At 40.8% G+C, this 17,802-nt stretch overlaps 1 protein-coding gene across 8 annotated transcripts in view; it reads left to right on the top strand.

Moving 5' to 3' along the window:
* RFX3 (regulatory factor X3) overlaps window positions 1-17,802 on the top strand; it is a 323,283-nt gene that overhangs the window by 136,505 nt on the left and 168,976 nt on the right. For all 8 annotated transcript variants that reach the window (XM_057498625.1, XM_036928419.2, XM_036928417.2 and 5 more), the window contains one exon: window positions 7,895-8,019. In XM_057498625.1, coding sequence (XP_057354608.1) covers window positions 7,895-8,019 — 125 coding nt within the window. The remainder of the gene's footprint in view (window positions 1-7,894; window positions 8,020-17,802) is intronic.

The raw sequence follows: 17,802 nt of genomic DNA, 5'->3' as shown, positions 1-17,802 counted from the left end.
TCATGGGTGGAATTAGGGTTAAGTGTATGCAAAGCATCTGTCACATAGTAAGTCCTCAACAGATAGTAGCTATTCTTTTTTTTTTTTTTTGGTATCATTAATATACAATCACATGAGCAACATTGTGGTTACTAGATACCCCCATCACCAAGTCCCCCCCCACTACCCCATTACAGTCACTGTCCATCAGTGTAGTAAGATGCTATAGATTCACTACTTGTCTTCTCTGTGCTATACTGCCTTCCCTGTGCCCCACCCACTACATGTTATATGTGCTAATCCTAATGCCCCCTATTCCCCTTCTCCCTCCCCAGTCCCTTTCCCTTTGGTAACTGTTAGTCCATTCTTGGGTACTGTGAGTCTGCTGCTGTTTTGTTCCTTCAGTTTTTCCTTTGTTCTTATCCTATACAGATGAGTGAAATCATTTGGTACTTGTCTTTCTCCACCTGGCTTATTTCACTGAGCATAATACCCTCTAGCTCCATCCATGTTGTTGCAAATGGTTGGGTTTACTTTCTTCTTATGGCTGAATAATATTCCATTGTGTATATGTATCACATCTTCTTTATCCATTCATCTACTGATGGACACGTAGGTTGCTTCCATACCTTGGCTATTGTAAATAGTGCTGCAGTAAACATACGGGTGCATGTATCTTTTTGAATCTGAGAAGTTCTTTTCTTTGGGTAAATTCCTAGGAGTGCAATTCCCGGGTCAAATGGTATTCCTATTTTTAGTTTTTTGAGGAACCTCCATACTGCTTTCCACAGATAGTAGCTATTCTTACTAATATTTCTAAAAATGAAGATAATAGGTTTAACAGATAAACTATTCAACATCTTTCAATTCTAAGTGTTATTATTATTAAGCGTTCCATCTAGTAGGTTCTAGTCATTCTCAGGATTGGATTGACCAAAAGGAGGAACATTTATAGCTTTGTCTTACAGATTTTGGTAAGAATTATTCTGCATATTACATCATTTTGTTCGTAGTCTCTTCCTTCCACTAGGAAAGAGTATAGGTACTTAGAAGTTTTTGTTTTGGTTTTCTGTTCTTTCAGCTATTATCTGAGCACTGCCACTTTTCAGCATATGTCATCTAGGTAACACTGATTTGCTTATTAATTCATGAAAGTGAGTAAGAGAAAACGCTGGGATGGCACCAGCGGAGGACTGGATGAGCACCTGGTTCTCTTCTCCCCCAAATTTACCTCTGTGCCTGATGACAGCTTCTCTTGGTAACTAGAAATAAATAACAAATAGCAAAATAATTCTTACACCATTTCAGCAGTTTGGCTTTAGTAATATGTTAATAGATTGTTCTACTTTTTAAGTCATTAGTTTTTAAAGACAAAAACTGTTAACATAATTTTATTTTTTCCCCAAAGAAACAGTTTTTCGTAATCTATTCTAGTCAAGAGAAGCATTAGTTAAGAGAAAACCTTTGTTTGAAAAGTGAAAAAAGTTACCCAGGCAACGTGTGTATGTTACCAGTGTGCTGATTAATCATCGCTAACATTAATCACTGTCTTCAGTTATCACAGGAAGATGATTGCCTAACAGTCTACACTGTTATCATCCCATCATTTTTCTACGGATCAATTTAGTACAAAAGATTAATTATACACAGTCATGAGAATTACAACATCAAATCTAAATAAATAGGCAGAGCTTTTATAATATAGAAAATCATGAATTTTCTTCTATGTCTCTTCAGTTACTTGATTTATTGATTTGGTAAAGCCCTGTGTTTTATAATGAATAAACTTTTCACAGAGGTGTGTTTTACACAAAGGGTGACTGCAGTTTATAGCTTAACCAGTTTCTTTCATTTGTACTAGGTGAAATTAGAAAAAAGCCAAGTCATCAGTGTTTTGTATTTGTATGTAAATTAATCAGTTCAATATATTATTGTCAAGGTTTCAAAAAAATTATTATCACATGGTTACTTAATCATATATGTATAATTATAGTTTTACAATGCCCCATTATTTTATATTATATTGTCTTCTTTAAAGGTTGCTTCATATGCTTTTTTAAAAAATTGGAATAATCTTAATGTTTTTCAACATCTACTTCAGAATAGTCAGAAATATACACATTTCATACTGCTTTTATGTTCGGGAAAGTAAATATCACAATTTTTTTCCCCAAAAAGTGCAGCTAATCTTAGTTGTCTTTGAGATTTTAATAGTTACGGGCATTATGTGTATTAGTATTTATTTTCTAAGATTTATTCAAGAATGCTGAAGCTTAATCAGAGTATTAATAATACAATTTTTATGCTGCAAAAGTTCAGTTTTAATCTGAGATCTTCTGTTTAAAGCACATTGATGTTAAACTCCTTGTTCTGTATTTTAAAAATAGATATTTTAAATCAAGACAAATTTTTTTTCTGTAAATAGCATTCCTATCCTCTTATGTTGAACCAGGTTTCTAAATAAATTATTTATTCTTGAATGTCACATTTTAGATGTGATTTATTTTTACTATACCTATTAAGTGACTATCATAATTATTTTGGTTAATTTGACTCAAGTAGGAACAGGAATTTGCACCTTTTTTCCCCCATACCAACGAAAACGGAAGGTTATTCTCTGTTGCACTTGAAAATTAAGTTACAGGTTTTGATTTTCTACTCTGAATTAAAAGTTGTTACATTCCTCAGTGTAGAAAAACAATACAGTCAGTGTAGTGGAACCAAACTTTGCAGACATTGCTATTTTGTACAGCAAATTATTTCAGGATGAAAAACTGTAATAAAAATTAGATGGATCCTACCTATTTTTATGCTAGTGCAGTTACATAGTTCTGTTCGATAAATAATTGATTAGGCCAGACTATTAGACCATTTAATCTGGCATGTACATTGTATGTGATAAAAGGAATCCAACTGTGAATTTGAGTATATTAAATAATCTTCAGGAAGTTGCACAAAGAACATTTGAATGCCTTGAAACTTGAAATAACACATGTTTGTTCCAAACACATTTGCTTTGCCTAGGTTTTGCCCATCAGGTTGAAGAAATGCTAATCTTGTCTCATTCAGCAGCTGGGTTTTTGCAATATTCTTTTCCTTCTCCTAGGGGTTAATTAGCCTTCTTTCAAAATGTGGCCTATTTAGCTGTAGATTCGCATGATTCAGCCAGAGCTGGCTGTACAAAGCAGAACCGTTAACAGGCGGGTGTGTCCAACTGCTTAATTAGCCAGAATAAAAAGGTCCTTTGTCAAACAAGCATCTGTTGCTCTTGACACACCTGACAGCCACATTAGGCAAGGATGACTAGACTGAAATTGTGCATGTCTCTCCTGCAAGAATATACAACTCATTTACATATGGGCTGCATCGTGGACAAACTGCAGGGGTTTATTTAGCTTATCAAAATGGATTAATGTGACTGCATTTGTAGTTGATAAACAAATATCACTTGAAAGGAGGCTGTGAAGGAACTAAACTAACCAAATTACTCCCAAACATAAACAAAGCACCAGAAACCACTGCTAGATGAATGGGAACACCTCAGATACCCACATAAACGTTTATGCTGGGTCTAAAACAAAACCTACAAATGAAGCATGCTAATATGCTACCCTGTGTTATGATCCTTGCTTTGCAGAAATGTTGGAAAGCTACCAGAATACTCTGAATATGTCAGTGGGCTTAAATTATATGTTGAGCAAAATTTGGCAGGAGGGTTACACTCCTCAAACATGCTTTAACATTCTAATTGATCTGCTGTTAAATCAGGTCTTCAGAATTTATCAGTTAAAATGCCTCTGAAAAAATACTTACTAGTTGGGTTTTATGGCCTCGAGAGAAAGAGAAAGAGCATTTCCTAATTTCAGTGTCAGAGAGACAAGGGATGTCTGTCCATTGTTATTGGAAGTGTAGATCAAATATAATGGATTGAGAGTCCCAGATATTTTTGCTCTTGAAACCAGTAGTCTCCAGCTTTTCATATGGAAGCCCTCCCATTGTGATATTGCACAGTCATATACATAGTGGTGACATCATGGGCTGTCAAGTCAGACAAACCTAGATTTGAATGCAGGCTCTTACCGTTACTAGCTGTGTGGTTTTCAGCAAGTTATTTAATCCATTTGTGCCTCAGTTTCCTCATTTGTTTAGTGGAAATAATACTTCCATTACAGGGGTCTTTTGAGGATTAAATGAATGTATTTCAAGAAATTAGCATATTATTTGGCACCTGGAGACTTGTTAAATGAGTTAAACCTAGTTATGATTATGACTTTTTGAGCCAATATCTGGAAGGGATGGAGAAGGAAGACCCTCTCAAGACATGAGGCCTTGGAAAAGAGAGCCTCTTCCTCAAAATTAAGAAAGACAATGAAATCAGAGGGAATGAAGTTGTATCCATTAAGGGAAAATGGAGAAAAAAATGAGAAACCAAGTTCTTATCATTTGGCATGACTGTAATCCAGGAGACAAGGGGACAAAATGATGAGCAGTAAACAGAAGATGTTCTGGTATATAATTGTTTGTCCTGGATTGGGTTTTATGTGCTAGTTTTGAGATGTGGTATGCAGATAGAACCAGAGCCTGGGTGGAAAGTTCTCCATGACTCCCTGAATTATGTAAGCCATCATTTTCTGTACATATCATTTTCCCCGTTACATTCTGCAAAGGCTCCTCTTCTTTTTCCTTCTTTCTCATTCTAAAAGTTCATCAGTTTGCTTTTTTTTATTCTCTTCTCTTTTCTCTGTGTAATGTTTATTATGAAACTCCTGACATCCACCTTCCTCTAGTACTTAGTGTGTGAGCTTTAGTGTTATGTTCAAATCCTCCTTTCCTACTTCTAGTTGTTTGACCTTGGTAAAGTGACCTAACATCTCTGGGCCTCAGGTATCTCATCTATACAATAAGGATTATGATAGTTACAATCTTCTAGTTACACATTTCTATTAGCAAAAAAGTCAAAGTGTGAGTATTTCTCTTCTGTATAAAAGAAGTGAATGAGTATGAATGTTATTCACATTGTCTTAAATCCAAAAAGTAATTTTCCATTTTCAATCTGGATTTGTAAGACAAAAATTTCTAGTTACTCCAAAATGTGTCATGAACTCAAATGCCCATAGAGGCCAGGCAAGTGATTTTGAGTATCACCATTTAAATAATTTGCCTATATAAAGCACATAATATCCGCTCACCTTTTCTGAATTTTCAGATTTTTCAAAGGAGTCTGGACATTTGTTTTTTAATGCAAAGATTTCTGATTTTTAAATGTTAGCAATTAAGAATATTAATTTGTAGTTATTCTGAGCCAAAGGCTGTCTGAGGAGTCTTAGATAGTGTATAGGAGGCCAACTGAATCTATGCCTTTTATCTTCTGATAAGCTTTCTCAGGTGTTTTATTGAGAATTGTTTGAATTGCTTTAAAAGTACGTTAATTTTTAAAGAGACCTTCTTCTTTATATTCTTGCAGAGGTTTGGTCTAAAACAGTGGATGTCAAAGTATGGGTCATATACCAACAAGAGGTGTGTAGACAAGTCTGCAATACAATGTATAGGCACATGAGAAAGCCTCAATAAGGTTCCCAGCTGCGTTGGGAGAAAGAGCAGGTTTTAGTGTGAGTTGACGTCACTGTAAAAAACTCACCTACCCTTGACTTAGCAGCTTAAACAAGAATAGTTGGCAACCCTGTCTTCTTCATTTGTATATGAAACTGACAAAGGCTACCACCTATCTTAGAGTTGGGAAAAGAAACTTAAGAAAACCTTACCTATATGAAGATGATATCTAACATCTGGTTCCTTCTTCATTCTCTGCAGAAAGTCATCAAATCACTCATAGCTCCTCTTCTATTGAACAAATGGCATTGATAGTCTATAAGCATGTAATGAATCAAAGGACACTGGTTTTGGCTTTCTTTTTGGGACTTTATTTTTCCCTGTATGATAGAATAAAGAGGAAGAGGCACAGTTAGGCTTCTTAATGTATATGTCCCTTTCCCAAATGTTGAGACCCATTGGTCCTCCAATAATCTTAATTAGGCAAGAGTTTTATGTTACGAATACTGTCCTTCTCAAACATTTCGAGTGTATCTGTGGTCTTAGCTGGTCCAAAGGGTTCTCTGTGTGTGTGTGTGTGTGTGTGTGTGTGTGTGTGTGTTTGGAGGTCAATGTTACATTTTCTTTTTATGTGCCACCATTTGTGAGATTTCACCTAAAAATATAAATTTTTAGTTCTTTTGGGAAAATTGGAAGAACTGGCAGCTACAGTTTACCATTCCCACAAATTTACAGTTCCTGGAACTGAGCATTAGCTGACCCTAATAAATGGGATGGTAGCCACAGTCTCCATTATTTTCCTTTTATTTTTTAAGCCCCTAGCCACCTTCATTTTGTGTGCCTGAGGCAGCTCACCTATTAATGGAGAATATAATCATACCCACCTCATCCGGTTGTTACAGGGATTAATTTATTTATGAATTAGCATGTAAAGCATTTAGAAGAGTCTTTAGCATATGTTAAACAATCAGTGTTTGCTGTTACTGCTGTCTTTTGTATGTGTTAAGGTGTATTGTGCTGCTTTAGGGTTTTGACTAACAAAAGAGTAAGTATACTCAGTCACCTAAAGTGCTGCCCAGGGTCAAGGTTTAGAAAGAAAACTAAGCACAGATTCAAAGTGAAAAGGCCTAATTTCATGTCTACTGTCACCTTGAGTCTTAACCTCTCTGGGCTTTAGTTTCCTAATTTATAAAATAAGAGGAATAGATTAGATGTTGTCAGAGGTCCATTTCTAAAATTGAATGAGATGATAGAAAAGTTTTGAGGAAAAAATTGGAAGAGGTCGTGCTGTGACAAAAGATGCTGAGAGGGGTTAATTTTCTACTTGAAAGAACTGAATACTCTCAGAATTTTCTTTGGGAAAATTAATGTTCAGCACACTGATCACAGACTTAAACCATAAGCATTACTTTTCTTAGGCTACCAATTAAACATCTTTTGCTCCCAGGAAATGAAATTAGAATTCTGGTCCCTCCTCAATAGCAAAGAAATTAATATCTATTCTATTGACTGTTTAAGTAGCAAAAGGGAATGTCAAGATGAAGAGGTCTGAGAAACCACACTTGTTAGAGTACATGCTGCAGAATTTAACCTGTGTTAGTAGGTCATGCACATGAGAACTGAAAATTTGCCAGGTTGAACTGTGAATAAGAGAAGGCCAAATTTCATCTTTGTTTATAAATCTCATTTATGTAATAGCGGTTCTCCCCATCATTCAAGGTACTAAACATTGTTGATATTTTGACTATCTTTGTGTAAGAATATAATTGAACTTTGATTTTAGTAGAATATCATACCACAGAGAAAACTAGTGAGCTTGACCCTTTGGTTAAAGTTTAGGGTATATCAATTGGTTTTTGGGTATGTATTACTTTTTTTAAGTCTCTGGATAGTAAGTTTTAAAGTTGGATAGGCCCTTAGAAATAATTTATTCTAAATTGTACACCTTTGGCCTATAAAGTGTCTAGAAAGTACATTCTATGACGTATTTGCACCCAGCTAGAACTTGTGTTCTGAAAATTGAGTGTCTTGACATAATTTTGGACTATAGTTTATAATGTGATGGAAACATTTTATAGCAGATGAGACCTAAGGAAGGTCATGATCAATGAAGTTCAGCCTTTATAGCCTCAAGATAAGAGGTACTAATGGAAATTTTTAAAAATACAAACTGGTAATTTACCTGTATTTCTTTGAATAGTAGTCAGAATAACTATAAACATGCATGGAATATCATGACAATATGTGGGGGTAAGAGATACTCTCAGTGTTTAAAGTCTGATATAGGATATTAAGAACAAATGTAATGCAGCTTGTCATGCAAGGAGAGCATTTAAAACATTCTGTCTCTTTTAATGTATTTCAGAGACCATCATGCAGACATCAGAGACTGGGTCGGACACAGGTTCGACAGTGACTTTACAGACATCTGTGGCTAGTCAAGCAGCAGTGCCTACACAGGTGGTACAGCAAGTTCCAGTACAACAGCAGGTAAGGAGGTGCTGTTCTCAGAGAAGGCGCTGTGCCTTTCATCATGCAGGCTGTCCAACATAGCTGTGTCCAAAGATGTTTTAGACTATACTTTCTGGCTCAGAGGGTGCTAAGATAGGCTTTAGTTCAGTACCTAGGTAAATTCAGCAAATATTTCTTGGATGTGCCAAGTTCTTTCTGCTGCTGGACTTGGCTCAAGAGTACGAAGACAAATATTCAAGCTATAATCACTATTCTGAAAGATCTGCTCGACTCCTAAAGAGAGCAATTTGTTTCTGACTTGATCACCCCAAGTAGATTTTCTTGCCCTCTTCTCTGTTCCCTATTCTTTATTACAGCTTCCTATTTCTTTCATATTGAAATGTCAGCAATCATATTTTTGTATAATTGGCTCAAAGAAGTACTTAATAAATGAGAGGATGCATCTACTTATGGACGAGGATTTTGCCTTTATGGTGTTTTATAAAGTGCCTGGTGTTTTATAAACTGTTTAATGAAAATTAAACTATCTTTTAAGATAGTTAGGCTTAAAGGTCTAGAGAGCTGACTCATCCTGTTTAAGATAGAGAATGAATTCATCATAACATGTTTACTACAGAGCTTATTCATACTTAGGACACTTGCTTTGTTTTGGAAAGATACTGACCAAACAGTGTTACTCTTGCCAGTTAATAGTTCTGCATGTAATTGTGAACACATGGGCTTGTCATTTCTTCTGAAGAGTGGTGAGAAAGTGGGAAAGGTCCTGTCATGAAGTATTATCTTGAGTCATGAAATTTGCCTGTAATTTCTTAGTATCAAGGAGAATCTTTAGAAAATGTTGCTCTTACAATTATAAATTAGGGTAGGGATATTTTTTCCTAAATGGTAGACAGAGGGACTCAAAGTTATATTCTTTTAAGGAGATAGAATTGGCATGGGAAGGGAGCATGCTAGAATTAAGCAAAAGGGTCTCTGACTCTCAGGGAAGTAAAGACAACTGATAAAATTTTTTTTTTACAATTAAAAAAATCTTAACATTGTACTCATTCTGGTCACTAGTACTCCCCCACCCCCACACACATACACCTTTCCTGTCCCTCATGCTCCTGATAGATTAGGTTGACCCCAGTGTAGTTTTTGATCCACAAAACCTAATAGTTTTGTTTTGAGTAGATCATTATTCAGTGCTTACATTCATTCCATGATACATAAGTACTATTCAAATCTAGCCATGCAGTGAGCTCTGATTACATTTCTTTTCTGTAAAACTCATTTACTTTCCCTGGATTCAGTGATTGTATATCTTAAAGAAGTCTCTCAGACCATTCTAAGCTGCTCCAGTCTGGACTGAATGCCCTTTGCTCGGTTCCTGTGCCATCTGTCATCGTGAGGGTTTCCCCCTGAAAAGGGTATCTCGCTGCGACCCTCCTTACCCAGAACAGCTCAGGAGACACGGGCCCACACAAGAGATTTTATTATCTAAAAGAGAGAGTGGCTGCCCCCAGAGGGGGGGTGGGGAGAGAGGGAGAGAGAGAGAGAGAGAGAGGGGGGGAGGGAGCAGCAGCGTGGTGCAGAGAGTGGTGCCTTTTATTGTGGCGGATCTGATCAGCCTGTTGCCTTGGGGGAGGGTTGGGATGTTTAGAGATAAGGAGGGGCAAGCCCAGGCAAGCCCCAGGCAAGCCCAGATGTAATTCTCACTGCCTTATGTGCTTGGGACCATGGGAAAATGGAGGATAAATTACTATTTTCTTATATTTCTCCCTTTTCTGTTTTATAAGTGGTAGAGGATTTGGGAAGGGGTGAAGGTCAGTCTTCAGTAACTGCTTCCTGCTGATTAGGGGCGATGAAGTTCATTTTTGTATTGATGGGGGGGCGGTCCTCAGATGAGCTCTTGGTCTGCAGTGGCGATGGCATTTTCTAGGTTCAATAAGGATCATTGTCTTTGGAGAGTGGTTGGTAATCCTGTAATATAAGCTGGTTAAAGGTTTGGTTAGAAATTTTTTACATTTGGGCTGATTGCTAAGTTTACATAGGGTGGCTGAATTGATAGCATTCTTTAGGGACATATGTGTAGGCAGCAAAGCAACATGTAGGGCAAAGGGAATCCTTAATGGTGCAATCTTTTGGACAGTCTGAAAGAGAAGAAAGGGCTGATGTTGGGAAGGTAGGTCTGGTGAGAGAGTAAGTGTTGAGACAAGAGTTAATAATCCTGAAGCATGACGCATGGCAGTTGTAAGGGAGGTCTTAGGACTCCGTGCTGGCAGAAAATTCTTCAGGGTGGAAGTGGAGATGAGCAGAGCGAAATGCGGAGAGTAAGAGGTCCCGTCAGGGTGGAGGAGTAGGAACCTGTAGGAGATTTGGGGGGAGGGGAATAAGCTGAGACAAATGGCTTTAGGTGGGAGTTGTGTATCCAATGGGGAAGACCCTGGAGTTTAACTGCAGTTGGCGTGGAAAGGATTACTGTGTATGGTCCTTGCCATTTGGGAGTTAGGGATTGTGTTGCTTGGTGTGGCGGGGATAAGAGCACAGAGTCTCCTGGGTGATAAAAAGTAGGAGAAGTGGGGTCTTGAGGTTTTGGTGTATAGAGGTCAGCATGGGACCAGAGTAGAGAGCGAATGTGTTGAAGTAAAGGGTTGACAAGATGAGGAGGAAGGATAGGAGGTTCATAGTTGAGACCTGGTGGAAGCACGGGGCAGCCATACATGAGTTCAAAAGGAGAAAGTGTAGCAGGCTTTTTTGGCAAGGCCTGGAGTCGAAGTAGGGCCAAGGGGAGGACTTTTATCCAGTCAAGGTGGAGCTCCAGGGATAATTTAGTAAGGATAGATTTGAGGGTTCTATTGGTCCTTTCCACTTTACTTGAGGGATGTGGATGATAGGGGATGTGAAAATGCCATGGAATATTAAGGGCCTTAGTGGTTGCTAGGGAGGTTTGAGAGATAAACTCGGGGCCATTGTCTGTTTGTAAGGAAGTAGGTATACCAAAGCGTGGGATAATTTCAGACCGTAGGACGTTGGAGACAGTCTGGGCTCGTTTATTAGTTGTGGGAAAGGCCTCAACCCATCCTGAAAATGTGTCTACCAGTACTAAAAGATACCGGTAGCATTTTACTGGGGGCATGTGAGTAAAGTTGAGCTGCCAATCAGTCCCGGGAATGAGCCCTCGTGCTTGATGGGTAGGAAAGGCGGGTGGTTGAGAAGGTGAGTTGGGATTGACTTTTTGACAGATTTCTTATGAAGTGGTGAGTATTTTGAGGAAGGCAGTTTCTGAATGAGAAAGAGGTAGGTAAGTTTTGAGAAAGTGTTGTAAAGATTGGAGGTTAGGGTGGAATAAGTGATGTAAGTAGGAGAGTATGGCCTCAGTGGAAGGCAGGCCAGTAGTTGTGGGAATGGGTTTTTTTGGGCCTGGAATGAGGGCACCTATTACAAGGGCTAACGCTGCCTTTCGGGCTGCCTCACCTGCCCTGTTGTTACCAAGGGAGATGGATGACTGATCTGACTGATGGGAGCGGCAATGTACTAGGCCTATGGCTGTTGGAAGATGTGAGGCTTCTATCAGTGGTGTAATGTGTTTGGCGTTGGTGATAGAGCTGCCTTGGTGTTGAGGAGTCCCCGTTCTTTCCAGATTGCTGCATGGGACAGCAGGATATGGAAAGCATATTTAGAATCAGTATAGACAGTAAGAGAGGATCCCTGTGCTAAAGTGAAGGCTCGGGTAAGAGCAATTAGTTCTGCTTGTTGGTTTGTGGTGTTAGGAGGTAAGGGCTTTGCCTCAATAGTTTTGTCCAGAGAGACAATGGCATATCCTGCCCGTCAAACACCCTCATGGATAAAGGAACTGCCATCAGTAAACCAAGTATGTGTGACCTGAGGAAGGGTGCCCTCCTGAATGTGGGAGGGACAGGGTAGGAGTTCATCTAGAGTTTGTAAACAGTTATGGAAGGAGGCTTGTGATCCTGCCTGTGGATCGGGAGGTAATGGAAGAAGAGTGGAGGGATTAAGGGGAGGGTAGGTTTTGAAATTGAGGGAGGTGTCTTCAACTAGAGCAACCTGAAGTGATAGAATCCTGCAGGGGTAAAGAGTCTGCAGGCCTTTGTAGGTAAGGAGTTCAGAAAAAGGATGAGGGGAGAAAATAGTTGTGAGTGACCTGAGGACAGCAGCCACTGCTAGGGCTCGCAGGCAAGGAGCCCATCCCCGAATAGTAGGATCTAGTTTTTTGGAAAGATAGGCAACCGGGGCAAAGGAGGGTCCTAACATATGTCCCAGAACTCCCAGGGCAAAGCTCTGCCTTTCTGAGACATATAGAGAAAAGGGACGTGTGAGATGAGGCAAGTGCAGAGCGGGGGCTTGTAGAAGGGCCAGCTGGAGTCTATAGAAGGGCTTAGCCACGGGTGTCAGGAGGGGCTCAGCGAGAGGTCCTCGGGATGCTTCATATAGGGGGACAGCTAGGAGTGAAAAGTTGGGGATCCATGAACGAAGGAACCCAGCAAGACCCAGGAAAGAGAGAATTTCATCTTTGTTATTTGAAATGGGCATAGTTTGGAGAAGTTTTTTCCTGTCTGTGGAAATGGGCTTGTAGCCCAGGGGGAGCTGAACTCCCAGGTATGTGACCTGAGTGGCAGACAGCTGAACTTTGGAGGGTGAAACCCGGTAGCCATGTTCTGAGAGAAAGTTTAAAAGGAGAATAGTATCCTGTTGAGAGGTTTGTAGGGAGGGACTGCACAGGAGGAGATCATCTACATATTGAAGAAGGGTGGAGCTCGAGAGAGTAAGGGATCTGAGGTCTTGTGCTAGAGCCTGTCCAAAAAGGTGGGGACTATCCCTAAAGCCTTGGGGAAGGACAGTCCAGGTCAATTGAGTAGAAGTCTGGGTGGCAGGATTGGTCCAGGTGAAAGCAAACAGATTTTGAGAGTTGGGATGGACTGGGATAGTGAAGAATGCATCTTTGAGGTCAAGGACAGAAAAGTGAGTGGTGGAAGCAGGAATTGTGGACAATAAAGTATAGGGGTTAGGGACCACAGGATGGATGGGAGCAACAGCTGCATTAATTACTCTTAGGTCCTGGACAAGCCTGTAAGAACCATTAGGCTTTTTAACTGCCAGTATAGGAGTATTGAAAGGGGAATTGGCTGGTCATAGTAGCTGTTTGTATAAAAGTTCCTGGATAATTGGCTGCAGGCCCAGTAAACTCCTGAGGGGCAGCGGGTACTGAGGTTGAGAGGGAAAAGAGGCAGGGTCTTTAAGTTTGACAATTACTGGGGGGGAGGTGGTGACAGAGGGGGTGAGGGTGTCCCAGACTACAGGGTTGACCAGATGGGGTGGCAGAGGAAAATGAGAGGGAGGTGGGTTTGCAGCAGGTTGGAGGTTGAGTAAAAGTGGGATTGAAGGCAAGTTGGGGTTGAGGTGTGGTCCGGGAGCGAAAGTAATGGAAGCTCCAACCTTGTGTAATAGGTCCCTTCCCATAAGGGGGATGGGACACTGGGGAATCACCAAAAAGGAGTGAGAGAGGGCAATGCCTCTAAAGATGCAGTGAAGCATGGGAGTTTGTAAAGGTTGATGAGGTGTGCCCTCTACCCCGACTATAGAGGACTGTGAGAGGGAGGTAGGTCCCCAAAACTCCTTCAGGACTGAGTAGGTGGCCCCGGTGTCCAAAAGGAAAGAGATGGGCCTACCCCCTAGGCCCCCTCAATTATCAGTTGCCAGACCCAGAAGGTCTATGTGTGGAGTGTTAGAGCTGGATGGCCTGGCACCTCTTGGTGTGCGAGGACAGTCAACAGCCCAGTGTCCCTCCTGATGGCACTTAGGGCATGGACCCGGGGGCTTCTGGGGATTTGGGAAGGCTCTGACCCAATGACCCATTTGACCACATTTGAAGCATGGACCAGGAGGCCCTCCTGGCTGCTTCTTAGGAGGCGAGGATACCCGAGCACCAGTGGTTGGTGTAGGTTGAAAGGCCTTAGCCATCATTTGATATTTTTGTTTATGGGCCTTTTCATCTCTTCCATTATATACTTTGAAGGCCACTGCCAGGACTTCTGCCTGAGGAGTTAAGGGTCCCTTCTCCAGACATCTAAGTTTAGTCTTAATGTTGGAGAAACTCTGGGTGAAGAAGTAGGTCATTAATATTGTCTCCCATCTGGAGAGTCTCAGGATCTAGGTTTGTATATTGTAAAAGAGCTTTGGTGAGGTGGTCTAGTAACATAGAGGGACTCTCAGTTTTATCCTGAATAATCTCTTGGAGTTTTTCATAGTTAATGGCCTTATTGGCTGACTTCCTGAGACCCACCATGAGACAGGTGATGAACTGATCTCGATTGTTGGCTCCCCCAGCCGTATTATAGTTCCAATTAGGGTCTCAGTCAGGAACTGCTTCAGCACCAATTGGATGAGCTGGAGTAGTTTGGTGAACCTCATTGGCATGAATTCTAGCCTGTTCCCAGACTCGCCTACGCTCCTCAGGCGAAAGTGTGTTGGATGGGATCATGTGAATACCATGAAAGGTAAGATCATATGACTGAGTTAGGTACTGGAACTCTTTTATGTAAGTAGCTGGGTTGGAGGTGAAAGAGCCTAATCTTTTCTCAACTTGAGATAGGTCAGAGAGAGAGAAAGGGACATGCACACGGATGACGTGACGCCCTCTGTACCGGCTACTTCCCGTAGTGGGGCTAGGGTCTGGGTTCGAGAACGAGTGACAGGCAGGCTTGGTAGGGGATCTCGGGATGGGAGGGAAACTGGTTGCGGTAGAGGAGGTAGGGTTGTTGCCCCGCCCCTGATGGGAGCTTGTGGTGGGAAACTGGATGGGGATTGAGGGGGAGGAGGCTGGGCAGTTTCTTCGGCAGCACCATGTGGACTGGGTAGTTGAGGAGGAGGAGAAAGGAGGTGCCATGGGGATTTGGGGTCGGTAGGGTGGGGATTCATCAGCAGGGTCAAAGTCAGAAGATGAAGTGGGGTCTGGTTTGTTGGAGGGTGAGGTTTTTAAGGCAAGTAGTAGGTGTTTAAGATTGCAGGGGGGACAGAGAGAGGGCTTAGTTCGGAGGTAGGAGAAAGCCTGGATGTATGGAATCTCTTTCCATTTGCCTGTACGCTCACAGAAGTTGTATAAGTCGCGGAGAATTTTAGGATCTAAAGAGCCATTGGGGGGCCATTTGGACTGATTGTCCAAGGAATATTGTGGCCAGATATCATTACAGTAGCGAACAAGCTTAAAAGGTATGAGTTCTGGAGTGAGGTGGAGGGGCTTTAGATTATTGAGTAAGCACCCTAGCAGTGAATCTGTGGGAATGGAGAGGCCAGATCCCATGGTGAGAATGAGACCATTCAGAAGTTGCTGAGGCGTCCCTGAGCGATTGAGAAGGTCACGGAGAAGACCAGGCACAGTTAGGGGGTTGTCACCACCTCTAACTGTGGGGTCGAGGCGAAAACACCGGGGAGGCTCAGTACCTGGTACCAGGAGTTTTTGAGTGGAGTAGATACGTAGATAAAGGGAGACCGGGCCTCAGTAGATGAGGATTCTCACCATGGGGAGGCAGAGAACCGTGACTCTCAAAGTCGTGGTTGGGGGTGCCCCTGTCCTGGAGGAGCCCTTGGGGGTGCTGGACACTCAATGGTCACTTCCCAGGTTCCAAAGGGACATTTAAGTCGACCATGAAGGGGAGACTCACCAAATTGAAGGCTGGTGTTGGGCGAGAAGACGAGTGACCGGGGAAATGAATGGTGAGCCTGTGGAGCAGGATCAGGCAGTGAGGGTTCCCAGAGCACCTCAGGTTCCCGGAGGAAGAGCAAAGTCAATGGGAGAGCCTCATCCAAGTCACGGCGCCAATGAAAGGGTATCTCACTGCGACCCTCTTTACCCAGAACGACTCAGGAGACACGGGCCCACACAAGATATTTTATTATCTAAAAGAGAGAGTGGCTGCCCCCAGAGGGGGGTTGTGGAGAGAGACAGAGAGAGAGAGAGAGAGGGAGCAGCAGCGTGGTGCAGAGAGTGGTGCCTTTTATTGTGGTGGATCCGCTCAGCCTGTTGCCTTGGGGAAGGGTCGGGATGTTTAGAGATAAGGCGGGGTAAGCCCAGGCAAGCCCCAGGCAAGCTCAGACATAATTCTCACCGCCTTATGTGCTTGGGACCATGGGAAAATGGAGGATAAACTACTATTTTCTTATATACCCCCTTCTCTCTCATGTTGGCTTTCCTCTTTCCTGGATCACTGCTTTAAACTCTTGTTAAGCTCAGTTCAGATTAACTTCCTGAGAAATGTTAAATGTTTGAGAGTTTATGTGTCTGAGAAGGAATTTATTCTTTCTTCCAGTTGTTTAGTAGCTGGATGGATACAGAGTTTTGGGTTGGATATAATTCTCTTCTGAATTTTGAAGGGATTGCTCCATTTTTGTCCTGTTGACAGGATTGCTGTGGGGAAATCAAATACCATTCTGATTTCTGATCCTTTTTGTGTCATATGTGATTTTTTTCTCTCTGAAGGTGTATAGAATGTTTTAAAATTCTAGTTTCTTGAAATTTCATGATCATATACTTTGTTATGGGCTTATTTCCATACATTGTGCTAGAACCTTGATGGTCCTTTTCAATCTAGATGTTTATGTTCTTCAGTTCTGGGAAATTTTCTTCAAAGTTTTCATTTATGATTACTTCCTCTATTTTTCCTCTTGTTTTACTTAGTGGATATTTTTGTTCTTTCAATTTCATCTTCTAACCTGTCTATTACTTTTCATTTCTGCAATCACAGTTCTAATTTTCAAGAGCTTTTAAAAAAAATTCCCTGTATATTCCTTTCTATAACATCATGTTTTATTTCCTGATTGAAATATATTTTTATCTCTCTTTGAAGTATTAATTGTTTTAAAGTTGTTGAAATTTTCTTCTATTTATATTGTCTGTTTTCCTTCAAACTACCTTGTACTTTTTTTTGGCTTTTCTTTCATTTCAGAACCTTTTCTCAGATGTCAGGTAATCTCTGGGTATTTACCCATATATAAAAATGTGAAGATAAGAGCTAATTTACATGCATGAGTGCATTTTGTTGAATTCAATTTAGGCCCACCTGACTGCGCTTTTTAACTGAGGATCCTCTGGTGCTCAATATCTTTATTTTCCCTCTAGGCCTGCTCATGTTTTTAAAGAGACTCCTCTAGCTTCCTGCCTAGTGGGTAAATGCTTGGCTTCCTTGAGGCTGAGTATGGGAAGAAAGTTGAGTATTTCTTGTACTAATTCACTTAATCCTTTTTTATATTGTATCACCCATACTTGGTTTTCCTCAGTGTAAAGATTAAACTAAAGAATAAACCTCCACACTTGCACCGAAGTTAGGGAAGGCCAGTCACCTCTGCATGGAGTTGTTGGAAGGATCTGATTGCTTCTTAAATAGAATCCCTTTTTATAATAAATGCATATATTAAAAGCCTAAAATTAAATTGCTATCAGAAGTGATAAATCAGTATCACCAGCTCTAAATACAAGATTACACATAACACAAACACATTGTTCGTGTCTTCATAAAAAATTATCTCATGTACACGTGGACCACAGTTTGGAAAACATTATGCCATGTGGCTCATTCCCAGCAGAGATATTTTATAGTTCCTGAAGTCAGCTCTTTCCTCTACGATATTCAAGGTAGGTGACACTTATGTTACTTTACACCAAGCAAAGAAGGTAAGAACTCTCATTTTCTTTTTGTCAACTAAGTATTTTATTTCACAGAGTGGGTTAGTGTGATATTTGCCTTGAAATACCTGTTATGTTGTCCTTCCGGGATTATTTAGAAGGATTTTTTTTTCCACTGTCAT

This window comes from Manis pentadactyla, chromosome 3, assembly GCF_030020395.1.
Source record: "Manis pentadactyla isolate mManPen7 chromosome 3, mManPen7.hap1, whole genome shotgun sequence".
Classification (NCBI taxonomy): Eukaryota; Metazoa; Chordata; class Mammalia; order Pholidota; family Manidae; genus Manis; species Manis pentadactyla.
This window is presented reverse-complemented; position numbering and strand designations above follow the sequence as displayed.